An 18,171-nucleotide genomic window follows, 5' to 3' on the forward strand; every position below is an offset into this window, starting at 1 on the left:
TTTTTTCTATTGAACTGTTGGACTTTACAAATTGATTCCAGATTTAGTTGAAGCGTGTTCAATTTTTTTAGGTAATGCACTTATGAGGACCTGACTCTATGCAACACAATGCTAGTAGTAATAATAATAATAAAAAAAAAATCCAACAACAAACCAAACTGCTGAATCAAATGAGTCACTGACACCAACTTTCTATTCACAATGACCCGGCTGCTGCTGTTGTTGTGCCATTAATTACTTCTGTCCAGGAATACAAAAGGTAACACAACAGTGAAGACATCATATAGACAGCACAATCAATAACCGACCTGGTTAAGAAGATGCGTAACTTCACTTTTTCTTTTTCCTGCTTCTTTTGGCTTTGCACAACTTAATCGACATCCTTAAATCACCTGGTAAACAACAGTATCTTTGTATATTATTTTGAAAATCTCTAGTTGATATTCACAGTTGCTTGACTAAATGGCAGAAAAATTACCCATGAATTCTAAAATTGCTGGTTTAGTCATTGAAAACGTGGATGCCAAGAGTTCTTTAAAGTATTGGAGGTTAACTGTGGTCTTGGACTATTTGATGGATTCAGAGTGCAAAAACATTTTGCAGCGGGTTGCCTTTGAGCACTAACACACATATTCATACATACAACCATTCATTTTCTTGTATATTTATATATGTATTTATATATATATATAGACAGAGAGAGAGAGAGATAGATCTGCAGTAATATGAAACAGTGGAAATACCTTCAGTTACATCGGATGGTATGACGTGACACACGTTTTCACAAAATTCTTTGTGATGGAAGCGATTCGGTTCTGTCAGTGGACGTCTCCGCAGGGAGAATTTGCATGATATCAGATTTCTGTACAGTAAAACAGCACACATAAAAACATAAAGACTTTAAAATAAAAATATTCCACACTTGATTGTGATGTTTAAAATGTTTCTCAATTCTTTTTTTTCTTCTTTCTCTTCCATTTTCTTAAATTTCTAGAAAGGGATTTATAAGTTTATTCTAGGCAGGACGAGGCAAAGGTGGTGCTGCCTTCTTTTTTTTTCTCCCCCCATTTACCTGCCCACACTACACAGTAGTTTCATTCTTCCAGGGTCCAGTGCGTATATTCCCTGTGCTGTCCGAGGTGAACAGGAGACCTTCATGCAGCCCCCCCTTTAAAATCCCATTCTGATTGGGAGGGTTCTGGGGGTAAGATTGTCTGCGCTGTGCATGCATCTCCAGGTGGTGATGTGTGGCCATGGGGTCCTCCTCTGCCACTTTGCTGCAGCCACACAAGAAGACACCAGTGTCTCCAGCCTCTGCTGGGCACATCGAAGGGAAAAGGTCTGCCTTGGCACAGCAAATGTGTCGGTGGCAGGGGTTATGGCATGCCAGGGACTCGTGCGTGGCGGCATGACACGCGTGATGCCCCTCGTGGCAAGCATGATGTCCGTCATGTTGACAATCGTGGGCCAGGTGTGGGCAGATGTGGGCGTGGCGCTCGTGTGTGCTGTGGGGGCTATCAGTGTGTGAGCTATGTACGCTGCCTCCGTCCGCGCTGGAGGGGATGTGATAGGCATATTCCCTTTCATTCCCCGTTCCGCAACCGCCCGCCCCAGTCCTGCGACCCAACTGACGGCCTTTAGTCCTGGTGCTGCTTTTGAGGCAAGGGTGCAGCTGAATCCCCGGTCGGTATCCCTCGGGGTCAGCATGTAGCAACACATGTGTTGCTGTGGGCTCTTCTTCCATCAGCTGCTGACTATGCAATGCAGCACAGCATGGTGTCACCGGTGCCAGACAGGTAATGTGGTTTTGTGAGGATGGGAGGGCAGCATGTTTACAGTGCCCTAAACTGCCGTGACTGCAGCTGATCAGTGTCTTACCCTGGCAGGGTGAGTCGTGATGGCAGTGGCTGTGACCATGACCGTGTCCAGGTGTGTCTCCATTCACATTGACCTTAGGCCGAACCTGCGCTTGCCCTTGAGCACCGGAGCAAGCATTGGCGCTTCGTCCCGGGCAACAGGAACACCAGCAATGCCAGACATCATCCCGTTTGGCGCAGTGATGAATGAGGATGAAGAGGCCAAGGGTAACGGAGAAGGCACCATAAAGGCAGCTGAAGATCATGTCAAGAAAATGGCCTTGTGACACAGCAAGTGCCCCAAAAGTCCAGGTGGCCAGGAACAGGAAAAGGGTGAAGGCCGCTGTTCGCAACTGAGCCCTGAAGGAGTGCTCATTGGCCAACAGCGCCGGGTTGATGGGGACGCCAGGGCAGCCAGCAGGGCAGTGGCTCCCACTTGGGGGGGCTCCGGGCTCGGCACCCTGGTGGCAATGGGTTGGCACATCCACAGCGGCCAGTCTCTGCTGCTCCTCTGTCAGCTGTTTGAGCTCGTACTTTTTTTCGGGGTGTCGTCGCAGCTGGATGAAAGTGCAGAGGAAGTAGATGCATGTCACAAGGATGATAAAAGCCACAGGGCCAAAGAAGGCTCCCAGGCTGGGCTCCCATGCCATCCAGCAGCTGCAACACAGAGACACAGGTGAGAATTAAATTGTTTTGATTTGAAATAATCATCATAAGTTGCATCTTTCACAGAAGGTGTCATGAAGACAAAAAAACAATAAATAACTTTTCTTTCTCCGTAGTCCAGATGTAACTGTACATTCAATAAGCCTCGTTCCAGAACCATCTGTCAATGTGTTGCTCATACATTGGCGGTAATGCTTTCAGCTCACAATTAATCCCTTTTATTTCTTAATCATGGTCACAGTTTGCTTTTTTCACTGCAGCCATTGTGTTGTCATAGAGCAGGGGTCTCAAACTCCCGGCCCGCAGGACAATGTTTTGTGGCCCCCACCTTGATATCCAAATATATTAGTACTGCCCGCGAGGGGAGTGAACCTTGGTGACGCCACCCTGAGCACAAAAGGAAAGGCTACTGCTACTTGCTCCTGTAATTGCCTGATGTTTGACATCAGTTATTGTCACATGCATCAATCAAACCAGTTTCAGTGGCGTCAGACACAGGAGGTTCTGCATACTTAAATTGTGCAGCAAGCCATGTACACGAAGCACTCAAACGGCTTGGCTGTACATAACAGAAGCTTTTATTTTGACACTGAACAACAGGAGCACCCTACACACAAAACCCACTTCACTCCTTGTTGCCCACCCACAACTAATAAACCAAACTAAACTAAATGAACTAACTAACTAACTACAATAACTAAGCAACAAAAACAGAACAACTCTACAAAACTAATATAACCCCCAATAATGACATCTAAAATACAAAACTGAAATTCCCATAATGCATTTTAGGTATCACGGAGCTGATCACAGAGGTGATAGCTGCAATGCATCATGGTAATGGTTGGTAATGATTGTGTTGTGTTCTGTTTTTGTTGCTTAATTCATATAGTTAGTTAGTTCATTTAGTTTAGTTTGGTGTATTAGTTGTGGGTGGGCAACAAGGAGTGAAGAGGGTTGTCCGTGTCGTTGTCTCCTGCCATGGTGTTCCTTTAGATTTTTTGTTTCAAAACTGAAGCCTCCGCTGCTTACTGATGATATAAAGCAAATTCTCAATCTTTTGAGTGATCCATCCTCATTTTGGTTATTACGTCAAGACAATCTAAGGGTCTCAGTTGCTTCCTCTGTCAAGGCAAATGTGGCTCAGATATGCGAGAAGAAGCACTGCTAAGTCTCTGGCAGCAAGCCGTCGGCAAGAGAAACCATGTTCAGAAGAGCCGTTCATGATCTTCATTCAGTGTTTCATTCATGTTCAGGACACGTCACGTACAGAAGAAAACATTAAAACTGTAAATAATTATGTTCGAGGATTTTTTTGTACAACTTTTTGTGTGGAATCCCTCATTCCATTCCAGCCTCACCCATACTCTATCTCCAGGTGAATTGAGTTTAAGACCCCTGTCATAGAGTGTCATCCAGTGGTCCCACTTGGTACGTAAGTACAATCATATTTGTAAATAGGAGTTACTCCTTAATATAAGCTGCATGACAACCTAAACAGCTAAACAAAGTGCCACCCATTTTCTAGAAAATATGGTAGATTTAATATCAAGAAAAGCTAGGCTGATGGGCAAAAAAGAGGGGCTCAAAGATGGACCACTCATATACAAGCCATACTGAATTGAAAATAAAACAAAAACAAGGTATCAAAACTAAATAAAAAAAAGTGTAAAAAGTTGGAATGACTCAATGATCTAAAGCACATATTTTAATCTACTTGTACCTATATTTTAGTGAACACTGTGTATTGCATTGTGTTTGTATAAATAATGCTATACAAATACATTTGGAATGAGTGAATTATTATAGTACTAACAGTTTCAGGGCCAATTTATTTACTTGGAAATACTTTTAGTTTTATGTATAGAGTCGGAGAAACCATGAATTTATTTTAATCGTAAACCATGGAAAAAGGGAAACCAGATATTGTGCAGCTCTAAAAAAAGCAGCCATTTTCTCTGGACCCAGGTTTATTTAAGATGCATTTTGTGAAGTAGATATGCACCATGTAGTCATATGGATCAGAAATGGGAAAATCATTTTTTGGAAAGAAACGTAGATGTGCAAATCCAATCAAAACATGCTACTTGTTTTCAGGGCATGTTAATGTGTGCACATGGAATGGCTAGTTTCTTTGGCAGCTTTTGAAAGCACAAAAATTTAAAATACAATTTAGAGGTTTAGGGATACAGACATGCTGCAATTTTGACCATGTTTTTTTCACAGTAAGATGATTTTGAATGCAGACGCAAAATGAAAATGGCACAGCTCCATTGTTCAAGAGAAGGGGTTCTGAACTGCCGAGCCGATTCACTTGACCTGCCAACTATTATTTCAGACATTCGGGGGTGGGGGGGGGACATGTTCACTTTCTATATTGATCAATAACTGAAGAAATATTACATTTTAAAGACTGAACAATTGATATACCCAACACTTTCAGAATGTAGAAAAAGAAACTTTGATGTTACTGAGCTGTAAAAAAAACCTTATCAATACAGTAAAATTGCTATTTTTCATCATTACATGTGGTGTTTTAGGATTTACTGACAGAAACTGCAGGCTTTAAATTAAATTCCCATCAATGTCTTCTGTTCAATCAAAATTTTACCACCCGTCTTTTTTAGCCAAAAAGCAAGAATGCTTTGACGATGCAAATTCATTATAATCCAATGCTATGGAAATCTTTGTCTACAAATTCCACAATGTACACACATTCTGTTCATTCAGTACAGAGAATAATTGGAATATACAGTAAACAAGTTCAAATGAAAGTGAAATATGTGCATGTTGTTTTGGTTTGAATGAGTACACAGAAATGATTGAAACCTTGAGAGAAGAAGACTTACTATTGTGCTTGCTCCCCGCTGCCATAGTTGTCTATATTGACGGCTGCCGTGACCCCGCAGATGATGAGGGGCACTCCACCACTGACTAAATAAAATCTGAGGTCAAGGGAGGGGACAAAGCAGAAGCAGAGAAAAAACATGAGCATAACATGAATGGAACAAAAGGCATTTCAAACAAGACTGGAGAATATAAGACCCACACAGGGAGGATAAGAACCTAAAAAACCCAGATAAGCTAAGTGACAGATACAATTATGATGTCGTGCAGTGAGTGAAGCTTTTGGCTGACCCCAAATAACTCTGTATTTACTCAGCTTAAGTGTGTTTTTACCACTTGAATAACAAACCGTGACGCCAGGGAACAGTCAGAGCACATATTTGTCAGAGATACGACCGTCTCCAAACAAACACCGGCTCGCTCCTGTGTGTTTGTGCCGGCAGCCTATGGGAGGGATCACACCTACAGTTTGTTTTCCTTCGCTGCCGACAAAACTGTAAATTTCACAACATAAACAAATCTGTTTCTTGTCGATGGAGGCATGATGAGCTTGTCAGCGGTTGCTCCTGCAATTGATGGCATCTGCTGTTTATAACGGCTCAGGAGGTGCAAAAAGAAACCTGGATTTGAAGAGAAGGGGGCGCAAGAGTATGACAAACCTCACAGTTTGGGGTCGCATCCTCAAGTCAGTTTACCAGACAATGGAGCCTGCGGGTCACCTAAAAGACGAATAACTAACAATTTCAAGTACAATTTTTTTGTGATTATGACTCACAATTCACCCAACAACACACACTAATAAGCTGAACTGGCTGTGTTGGCAGCGGGCATCGATTCAATGGCCTGTGATATAATAAAACAGTTGAGGTTGAAAACAAGTTGTACATCAGTGAATCTGACTGAGATGCCAAAACACTATCTGCAAAGCTGTTCTAAACTTTAGCAGACACAATTTTTATATGTTGGAAAGCAATCATGGTAGCAATCAGTTTATATTTCAAGAAGATATTTGCCTCACAAAAAACTACTGTCAAGGTCCAGTTTTTGGACTCAGATAATAGCAGTATTTTATAGATGCATACTTGTTAATACTCCAATGCTATTCTCACTGAACTACCTCATTGATTAGTGATGTAAGAGAAAACTGATCTTCACTGACCAGAATAATCACGGCAGGGACAATAAGAAAACAGCTGATATAAAATTTGAACGAGAGAAATACATGACAAATTACATACTCTTTACTGGTCTCATTATGTGGTGCTTTATGGTAATAAACCAATGTTTTACCCAATGGTTTGGACCAAGCTTCCAACTCATATCCCAACTAAATTTAAAGTAGTTTTGTACATCAAAGTAACCAAGAAAATTTGGTTCTTCAACACAACTTAACTGAGGCACCATTTACATGACAATGCTTCAAGGGAAAAAGCATAGTTTTTGCATTATTTCGTTTCACAATTACCCAGCAACATTTTGAAAATGATGTCAGTTACAGGGAAATGGCAGAAATGCTGAAAAATAGGTAGTTTTTATATTGTGCCACGAGTGGGTGCTGCTGTCTGTTTTTGTAATGAAATGACACACACGTGTGTATGGAGCAATATGCTATAAACATTAACAATGGCGAGTACACGGACATTCGCATAGACAGACGATGAATTTGGATTGTTATTATGGGTGCCTCTCAACTATAAAACTCGTAAGTCCCAGGATAATATGGGCTGGGAATCATGACACTATAGATGCTGGCATGTTTGTTGTTGTCCATCTACTCATGTATGTGCAGAAGAACTATTTACTGCAGCCATGGTTCGCATTGACACGCAGTGTTTCTATCATCTGCATAGAAAAAGAGCCCGAGTGTTTTCAAAAAGTTGCGTGTAAATGGGCACCCAAAGCAAATTGAAAGTTTTTCTTTTGCACTTGATGACATTGTATCATGTAAACGGGGCCTAAGAGTTAATTTGGTGCACACACATACCGAAACCATTTTGGTTCCAAGTGCTAGGACCGCCACTCTAACCCCATCATCCAGTTATCACCCTCTTGGTTTCTTACGTCTATGAATCCACAGGATTTATTCAGATCTGTCATTATGCATCTTCTTCTGGCACAATGCATTATTGTGCCTCATCCTCTCAAAATGTTGAAGTAGACTAAGTTCTTCAGAGAACTTGACTGTACGAAATATTGATAATATTTCTTTTACATAGCCATTTTAGTACCAAAATCTAAAGGAACAGCATTGTTGATACACCAGCAAAACTGTAACCATGATTTTTTTTTTAGGACCAACGTCATCAACATTCAGCGAGGACAAGGCTTTTCTCATTTTCTTTAGTGACTTACCAAGAAACACCATTTACCGCTGGTTGCACTGAAAAAATGCATTTTCATCTGCAATCTATTTGATGCCATGACTTTGTATGGATTTCCTTAAATATGATGGTTTGCTGTCTGGGAAAATGCAGAAATGAAGGTTCATAGCATGCAATCAGCTGATGGACAGCAGTATATCTGCTTGTGAAATGACACTTCTTTCGAAAGAGACCTTGGCTTCAATAGAATAACATGATTGAATGAAGATCACATTTGGCACGCGGGAGAATAAATGATGACAATGGAAGAAAGTTGTGAGGAGAAACACATAAACTGTAACCTTAACAACACCAGACTACTCCCACCTGGATCATCATGTTTAGCTCTGTTTACATTGTGTCGGATTATAATTCACAAAGATGCTCTCCCCAAGTCATATGGGAGTTATTTCCTATTTTTTCAATGCCTGTTTTATCCCTTCAGATACAATTAAACTATGCATGAAGGTATGTGACGATTAAACTTGTGTTAGAGGAACTTTATTAGGAGCTGAAACAAAGCTATTCCCCAGAAAGCAGCTCTCTCTCTCCACTGTCCTTGCCCTCTCTCTCTATGGCTACACTGTCATCCACTTTCCTATATAATGCTATGCTTTCTTCCTATTTCCTCTTCCTTCCTGTTCAATCTTAGCCGCTGTCACCGCTCTAACATTTCCACTTCTCCATCTTCTTCCATCTTGATCCTCGGCTTCCTCCCTTTCATCCAATCTATGTGTGTAAGTGTGTGTCTCTTGCCCTCTCCCAATCTTTCTGCCATCACACAGCGACTGTCCTTAAAAATTCAATTACAATCAAGATGTTTGTCCTGTGTGGACTGTGAGGGGTGGCTTGGGTGGTTGGAGGGGAGGCGAGGTATAGCAAGGGTAGGTTGGGGGTGGTAGCATTACTGGCCTGTCACCATCTTTGAGTGGAACGGTTCCCGGGGGAGGGACCTTCCCCCAACAGAAAGCCATTTACACACCTGTCAGGCAGATGAGCATAAATGAGAAAAACTAGTGGACTAGTGGATACCTCTTTATCCCTTCCAGAAATGTCCACTTTTGCATCCCAGACATATTTTTTCCCCTCCCTGGGAAACATGCAAAAACATATACAATCAATTACAGTGGCCTTTCTAATCAAAGAACGATTGTTTCAAAACATCAGAATCCCTAACTTCGTATGTACTCCGGCATGAACTTGCACACAAACTCTTACACCCTTTGACACAAGCATACTCTTTTAGTTGGCCAATCTATTGAAGAAAGGCTTCAAACTTGAACAAAATGGGTCTATATGCAGAGTTAGGCTTTTGAGTGAGTTTAGTAACAGCAATTACCGGATATAAATAGACCCTGAAGTGCCTTTCAGCCAGCAGCTACACAGCGACCCCCCCTCCCATCCTTGTTCCTCTGCTTATGAACATCATCTCTTTTGTGACAAGGCTCTCTCTTTTCATCTCTCTCACTCTGGGCATGGTCCAGTATATACAGTTCATAGCAGAACTGATGGTCACATCCAGTTTTAGCATATGGTAAAGAGTTCCAACAACAAAGCATATACTCACTTGAACCGCAAAGTCCAATTTGATATGGAGGTCTAGAAATTCTCAGGAGGGAAATGCTTTTGTTGACATTTAAAACTGTATTTTCATTTGGTGTAATCAGCATGAATGCAAGGAACTTAATTGTGCTTGCTCCATTTGTGCAATCCATTACTGAGAATACTAAACCTTGGTTAAAACCCAATAAGGAGGCTTACAAACAAACTCTGCTACACTTTAACAGAGGATTACATCTTCGGATTGGCTTGCATCCAGGAGAATATGTTTGCTCTGTTCATTTCGGAAAACCATTGAGCTACTGAATATTAACATTTGGAGGTTTGTATTTTGTTGATCCTACAGGCGAGGCAGAAGGCCTGCTATGCTACTGAAACTGCAGGAACTGTCAGTGGTCATCTTTAGGACATGAGCGAGCAATCGCAGCCTGCAATTCTTAATTTAGGGAGACATGTTCATAAGGTCCATCTTCTGGTAGTTTACCATTTGTTGTGACAGTAGATATTGGAGATCTTAAGGAGGCAGCTGTTAAAAAAAAACAACAAAGCAACAAAAAACAACAAAAAAAACCCAGCAAAAACTAAATGGATTTCCCTTAAATAGCATTACTTGAGCAAAGAGAAACAAAGAGAAAATATGAGTTGCAATTGGAGGAATTCATTTGTGGATAGTCCACCATATTTTACACACAATTGGAGTTGTTGAGTTGGACTTCATGTGGCCCCTTTGAATGAGTATGACTCCCTTGTTGTAGACCTTACAACCCCCCCCCCCTAAAAAAAAAAAAGGAAACTGGCCATTGCTTTTGTAAGGAGGTGACACATTGTCCATCATTTTTGATTTCACAGTAATGTAATGGAGGCCCCTGCTTATGAGGACGGCTCTGCCCCGATCCCTGCAGATGACTGTCAGTTGGTAGTATGAAGAGAGAGGTTTAGGTTGTGTGTTCCGACATAGTGCTGCAGATTTCTGACAAAGGTCGGCTGGATCTGCCAGGAGTGAAAAAGATGGATAAAGTAGGTATATGATGAGGAATGGGGCTGCCATTGGGAGAAGTGGAGAAAGGTAAGGAGGGGCAAAAATTGATTTGTCTCGAGCTGCTGATTCTCCGTGCACAAGCCCATCTGACGGGGAGCATTACAGTCAATCACCGTGGATCAAATCGACTGCCCCCCCGCCAGACAAATTATCTCATTCACAAGCGGTGCATGATGGGAGAGCTTTAAGATCATTCCATGGTAAACATGCAGGTGTCTGAGGATTTGCTCTGCGAGAAAAGTGCCTCCTTATATTCTGAGGGGATCCTTATCTGGGAGGGTCCTTATCCATGGGGACTTTCAGAATCTCCTCAGCAATATGTTATAGAGCAGATTCCAGTTGTAATGAAGTCCAACACGTGAGACTGACCTTCTGAAGATTCTTTCAGGCATTAAGTTATGTGGGTGATAAACACTCATATTGTCAAATGTGTCACAACATTCCTCTAAACTTGAATTTTTTTAAAGTGGGAAATGTGCCTCTGGTGGGGTCTGCCAAGGAACGTTACGGGGGATGAGCAGGAAAAAAAATAAATAAAAAAAAACTAGGACTCTTCGTTAAAGAGGTAAAACTATAATTATTTTCTGTATTTTCAGACATATTTATTATAGTGAACTGATGAAATACAAATTGAATGAAATAAAAAGCAATTTAAAAGAAATTACAGTTTTGTATTTGTCTTTTATTATGTCACTGTATAGAATTTGTCCCAATCATGGGACACAGGATGCTAATTGTATCCTTTTAGATATTGACGCAAGAATGCATGGAATCAATGTTATTACAATGCACATTAAGGCTCTGTTTATGCAACAATGTTGTCAAGTGAAAACGCATCACTTTCATTGCATTTTGGGGTCCGTTTATTTAACAATGATGCTTGGAGCCACTGAAAATGCAGCTTTAAGAGACTGGCTCCCAAAGTGGAACTTTTCAAAAACTCTCCTGCTCTATCTCCATGGAAACGGGAGAAAACACAGCTTTTCTGAACACTGCGACTGCACACTTTTGTAACCGTGAGTAGATGGACAATAACAATGGACTTCTGAGTGTCATGACTCCCAGTCCATATTCCCCTGGGACTTCTGTCCATACGAATGTCAGTGAGCTCTCATTGTTAATGTTTATAGCAGATCTCTGTGCATATGTGTGTGTGGCTTCATTTGAAAAACAAACAGCAGCCCCCACCTGTGGGCCTACATGAAAACTACAGAGCTGCTGCTGCTGTCGCATAAATGGACATCATTTTCAAAATATGATAGCTTTAATCACAAAACCTTGTAAAAGGGGCCTACCTTTTTGGTTGGTTATTTCATAAGCAGCATATCAGAGAAATTGCTAAAATTTGTGACAACCACTGTAAAAATGCTTATCAAACTGAATTCAAACTATTTAGTAGGCAATGCGGGCGATTAGATAATGAAGTGAAAAATACCAATATCAAACCAAACATTTTTAAGTTTGGTAAGCGTTTGGTTCAGTGTTGTGTGTGTTTTCTCACACACTTCCTGCTCTAAAAACAGCCACAGAAAACAAGTCTAAAAGCACGGGAAGTGCTCCAGCAGGGTTCATCTCCAGGGCAGCTCCACATGTTTAAATCATTTTCTCCTGTTAGGGTCATCCAATGTGTCTTCTTCAAAAAATTGGCCCGCAAAGTTCAAAATATTCAGACAAGTGAAAAAGCACTGAGGAAAATGGCAGTTTTTAATATGAGATTAAATGACAAACACACATTTGTTCCGCTGTGGCCTGTTTGCCTCTCTGCTCCCAAACCTTTCCCCTCCTAACAGGATTTCTCACTGAAGCTTCAGCAGCTCTGCAGCAAAGTCGGGATGTGATGCAGAAGGGCTCACACAGCACCTTCACACCGCAGAGGAACAGCACCCTATGTGTCCAAAAGCTGATCCTCTTAAACACGCCAAATGTTGGTCTAAGCAAAAAAAAAAAAAAAAAAAAAGGAATCCAACCTGATGTGTGTGCCAAAGACAATAGGAATTGAATGGGTTAAAAGGCTAAATACATTTAGATTTGTGATAAAGCTTCTGGCACGGCAACCTCCCGAGTGATTGAGGATAGAGCATGTTAGAGCATAGAGGTGATGCCATGGTAGCAAGTTGTTTAAGCCATTTGTTTCTTTATCCTTCCTCCTCCTCCTGACTTTCAGCCGCCCTCCATTCTGCTTACAAAACCTCGCCGGGCAGTGGGAAGCCTCAAACAGAATACCTGAGCGAAAACATTTGCTACACACCCGGCTCCGCCCAAACACACACTTGTTCCAATAAACACCAGCAACAATGTGTGCGTACTCCTATGGGAAAAAGTGAGAATATCAATATTTCACGACTACAAATTCTTCACTGTATATTGTCTGGCCACACACGAGGAACTTTCTAAAGCAAGCTCAAGTTTTAGTTACAGTATATCTGTATATATTTTGTACACATGCAATTATTTGAGATTCTCCAGAGAACACGTGGCCATTGGTCTAGAGTCCAGTGGTGGTGTGCTTTCACACCACTGCATCCGATGCTTTGCATTGTGCTTGGAGACGCAAGGCTTGGATACAGCTGCTCGGCCACGGTAACACTCCATGAAGCTCTCTATGCACTGTTCCACAGCTAATCTGAAGATTATATGAAGTTTGGAGGTCTGTATCACATGTAAAATCACCAGTATCTACAGTATGTGTTGCCTCAGTTTGAAAAGGTTCATCGGTCTTGTATGTACATTTACTGCATTACTTTCAGTCACTGATCGGTAGCTGCTACAGTATATAATTTTCCCCTCAGCAGTGAGGAGAAAACCAAAGTAGATCTCAGAGAATTGTTGTGCTTACAATACAAACAAAACACATTGATGTATCATTGTTTGGTTCACAACTAGCTCAAATTAATGTTGCAACACTAAGCTAATTATTTCAACCACTGACCAATGTTACAAATTCCAATTCATATACTTTCAATCGCCTTTTATTTACAATATAAATTGGCTTTCTGCTAGTGCTTCTTTCAGGGTCAGAAGTGAAGCCAGCCCATTTCTATAATATAGTTTAATTATCACAAAAAGAACAGTAATATATAATCCCAATGAGGTGTTTACCATCTAACTTCACATACATGGTCAAACTTTGTTAACAGATATGATATAGATGGTTTGTGGTGGCAGCGTTATGGCTACCTGTCCTCTTAGTAACTGACTACTTATATCAACACAGTGCTTGTTATTTGTTCATTTTGTTTTACTTCTAAATGGTTCTAGTTGCTGCCCGTGATTATGTTCGTGTGATGTTGCTGATGAATATTCAGTTATCGGATGTGCATTACCCGCTGTTCTGTGTAATCATTTGTTTAAGATGTTCTTTAAGATTTACTTAAACAAATGATAACACAGTACAGAACATTTCACCAAACTCCTGTTTACTGAGCATGTGAATCTTCATCACTGACAACGATTCGATACGAATCTCGATACACTACCAGCAATATGATACATTAGCGATTCATTGAATCCCCTGGCTATCCGATCCGCGCCGATATACCCCTGTTCCCGATTTGTTATTGATTTAATGGCAATTCAATTCTACACAATGCAATACAATGAGATTTGGTGCGATACGATACGATTCAACATGATGCAAAGAAATTATACCAAAAATTTAAATAGAAAATAAGAAGCTGCAATTCCGTATGGTACTAGATGCAGAGGATATATTCTTTATTCCAATCTTCATAAACAGCAAATTTAAGAAAAAGTGCACATTTTGCTGATAATCTTCGAGAACTGCAGTATATCACTTTATGCATCTTCTTTTTGTCCTCTTTAAAAGCACAACACAAAAAAAACAGGCCTTTTCACAGCGTTGGGATTTGGAACCAGATTCAACATAAGGAACAGGAATTGGTTTCTCACATTTGGAACTAGTTTTATCACAGTAACAACTTAAACAGTAAACAGTTAGACAACAATGAGTAACTATCGAACTATTGCACTATTGAAAGTGACACTTTCAATAGTGCAATGTCCGCATTCCTGTCTGCCAGACAATACTAAACAAAGATTTAAAATATGAATAATACAAATATAATAATCTTTCACAATTATGGTAGGTCTTTCACAACTGTTTATGTAAAAAAAAAAGAAAAAAAAGCTATTATTTGGCAGAAGCAGCTGCTGTAAACAGACTGACTCTCTCTGAGTGTCTGACTCTCACTGAGTCATATTAAATGTAAATAACAGAAAAAATAAATTAGTAAAAATAAAATACACTTATGAAAACATATGTCTGTAAATGCAACTCTCACTGCTAACACCTAACTTGGTGGTTTATTTCATGTGGCTTTTTTTACCCTGGTGTTTTCTTTCAGGAAGATTAATAAGTCCACATGTTCACGAAGAAGCAGACTGCCTCTGCTGTCACAATAATATAGTGATATTGTCAATATCACCTGCTGTGCTGAACACTAGTTCAGAGAAACACTTATTGCCAGTGTACAGTTTAGCAGCATGCAGGCCCGCCCCTCCCTACACGCAGAACACGCGCTGTGCGTAGGGCCCCGCGATACATGGGGGGCCACATTTTGCGCAAGTGAATTTAATTTCCCTCGTGATCAATAAAGTATCATCATTCTCTGCAAATGCGCAAAGGATGCGCGTGCATTTTGCCGAGAGGCGCGTAGAGCACCGCCACCAAGTCAACCCGAGGCAGGAGAGAGAGAAAAAAAAAAAGACGCAATGACTGAAAGCGCGAAGCGTCACCATCTGACCAATCAGCGGTCAGACGGGCCGGCAGGCAGTTGTTTACAGGTGGAGAGGAGAGAGAGAGAGACGGCTTCCAAACGTCAATACGATTCGGGAGCTAGCAAAAGAAAGAAAATGTCCTAACAAGAAGAGGCTCGTGCTTCACTTGAAGGTGGGGATGTTGTTGAAAACTTACCTTCGCTCATCAAAGGCGCAAGAACGGTTGAGTGGCCTGGATGTGATTAGCATAAACTCAGAAGTGGCACAGCAGCTGCCATATGATGAGCTCATTGATGACTTTGCATCCAGAAAATGCAGACGTGTGCATCTGTAAAGTCATTGTTCCACTGTTGATCTGTAAAGTTATTGTTCCACTGTTGATAGAGGATGTTCATTTGATTCGTTAGTAATTGTAATTTATTATTATTATTATTATTATTATTATTATTATGTTATTGGAAGGGGGCCCCCAAAATAAAATCCTGCTTAGGGCCCCCACTTGGCCAGGGGCGGCCCTGGCAGCATGGCATTCTTTACAAAACGCCTGCATCTTGTCAAGTGTACCATCTTTCTGGAAAAAGCCAAAGTATTTCTAAATGCCTGATTTTAAGTGTTTAAGTGTGTCAACGATCTCATTTACCTGCTTTATGCTGCTCTCATGGACCTCCATGCTGTGGGACTAGCTTGCTACACCGGGTTCAGGGAAGCGCAGACAATGATGGTGCATTCAATGCACCTCGGAAACACAGGATGGAATTAAATACAAACTGGAAAAAATACAACGTGCAAAACAAATTTTCACAATGTATTTTTGGAAAAAGTACAATGTGAAAAAATCGATGCAACCGTGGATTTTACCAATGCAGGCCCAGTGACTGATGTCTCTCGATTTCACCTGTTTACCGAGGTGAGAGAAACTCAGTAACCCTGACCTGACTCAGTGACGGCAACAGGAACGACGTAAGGCTATAGGGGAAATTAGAAAAGTGCTGGGACTTTATCTCAGCCGTTTTGCCACTGCCCATTAACTGTTAACACAAATACATTTGAATAACCTCTAATATTCAATTCAATTCAATTCAACTTTATTTATATAGCACCAAATACAACACAGTCATTTCTAGGTGCTTTTACCAGAGAAAAACCCAAACAAATGTTGATGTTATAGAGCATCTTCCTTTAGTTAACTGAAGGTTTCTCAGATTTATTTGCCCACCCTTCCAAACCATCCCAACGTTTAACAAGATTTATGTGAGATATATAATTCTTGAGGCTTTTAATCCTGCAGCATACAGTGCGGCAATCAAGGTCATTTGATCCATATGAATTCATTACTCTTCCTACAAATTGAGACATGACATTTTGTATGCTTTTAAAATAGTCGATAAATTTTCACTTAAAGAAATAATACCTTTAGCACTAGCACATCACCAAAAAGACTATATTGTTAAATTGAAATGATAAAAGGTGGGATATGCACAACCTAATGGTTCAATGCTTACCAATCATTCAAAGCTCCATAAACTGTTTTCTCAAATAACAACTCAGAATCCTACGAAAAAACTGGTCATCATTTACACACTCCCTACAACACTGAACCCGCCTGACATCTGCATAACTCTTGCAAGCTACCAAACCACACTGTTGCCCTCAGACTATTGCAGTTGTTATTTTATACTGTATCACCGCCCACTGTCCTGTCTGTGGTTCTTTTGTCTGTGCCACACAAAAAAGACACCAATGGTGATCACTGCTTGTCTGAGATCTTGGATATATGAAACTGAGGATTCAATAGAAGAAAAAAAAAGCACTGGTACTCTCCATCGTTATCATTAATTTGGAAAACACCCATCAGGAGAAAAAAAAACACACACTGGGAAATGGCATCCCCTTGTACATTAGATTTCTCCTGCTGCTACGCCCTTTCTGGAATTCTCTTCAGGAGTAAAACTAATTAAAAATAATTCAGGAGCAACTTTCTAAAGTCAGAACCAACTTCCTTTAGCCATGACATAAAACAACTAATGCCTATGATCAATTACTATTTTTATATGCTGTGAAATAATGACTATAAGTGATAATAATTACTAAAACTGTTGCTTCAATGTCCCAAACAGCAGCTTGTCGGTGTTACATAAATTAACATTGATAAACCATTGTATTCTCCTTGAAAGTCACCCTGCATAAAACACCAAAACAGCTCCCACATCAAGAATGTGACTGATTAAAATAGCTTCAATGGACTCCTCTAGTCTCCTGCATTTATCACTCAAATTTTCAAATTGAGTGCTTCATTACCATTCAAAACGTGAGCGCTAAGATGCAGGAGAAATCTACAAGGAGAGCCAAATAGCATAAATAGGGTGAACTGACAGTTATGTCACCATAGAGTGAACAAAGCCAGAGGGTTTGGAAGAATGCAAACTAGCTGTGGATGTCTCTGCAGATAAACGATGCAATAACTCTTCTGTTTAAAGCTGCTGCTGCCCTCCATAGAACCCAGGGATCCAGAAAGACACAAACAAAAAAAGGTGAGTGGATTAAAAAAATTAATAAAGCTGATGAGTTTTTGGCATATTTGGACAGGAACAAAAATACCAACATCCGATAATAAGGAACTGAGATGTTAATTTAAATGATTCCCAAAATAGTTCAGTCACAAGAAAAATTAAAATATACAAAAGCATTTGATATACCTTTAAAACCATCTGAGAATTAGGTATTGTAGATCTGGAATGAATAAGTCAAGCCTAGCTAAGTAATGACAGGTGAATCACGACCTCTGACATTTAGACTTTGCTCTGCTCTTTCCTATTGAAGTTTGTGCTGCGAGGATCTGAAATACTCCCAATGACTTTGTGAATGTCTTTAAGTCTGACAAAAGTTTTCCAAATCAGTTTTAGTAAATTGTGTCAAAGTGAAACAAACATAACAATCACAAGTAACCTTTCTGGTTTGCCATTTGTCAGTCAATACTTCTACTCAAATATCTGGTGTCTAATATAACTTGCATTGAAGCTGCAGAGAACAGTGGTACTGTTGCATCACAGGGGAATTGTTAATGGTTTGAACCTAAAGGCCAATTGATCCTTCTGTGTAGAAGACG

The 18,171-nt window shown here is 40.4% G+C and overlaps 1 protein-coding gene across 1 annotated transcript in view; it reads right to left on the minus strand.

Annotated features, from left to right (window-relative positions):
• Window positions 1-1,081: 1,081 nt before the first annotated feature.
• The window catches only part of adgra1b (adhesion G protein-coupled receptor A1b), a gene marked incomplete at its 3' end in the record, with an annotated part of 214,341 nt that continues 197,251 nt past the window's right edge, over window positions 1,082-18,171 (minus strand). Inside the window, exons 18-19 of the mRNA XM_080508039.1 lie at window positions 5,372-5,467; window positions 1,082-2,513 (exon numbers count right to left, since the gene is read on the minus strand). Coding sequence (XP_080364165.1) covers window positions 1,082-2,513; window positions 5,372-5,467 — 1,528 coding nt within the window. The remainder of the gene's footprint in view (window positions 2,514-5,371; window positions 5,468-18,171) is intronic.

Source organism: Blennius ocellaris, assembly GCF_963422515.1.
Source record: "Blennius ocellaris genome assembly, chromosome: 13".
NCBI classification, from domain to species: domain Eukaryota; kingdom Metazoa; phylum Chordata; class Actinopteri; order Blenniiformes; family Blenniidae; genus Blennius; species Blennius ocellaris.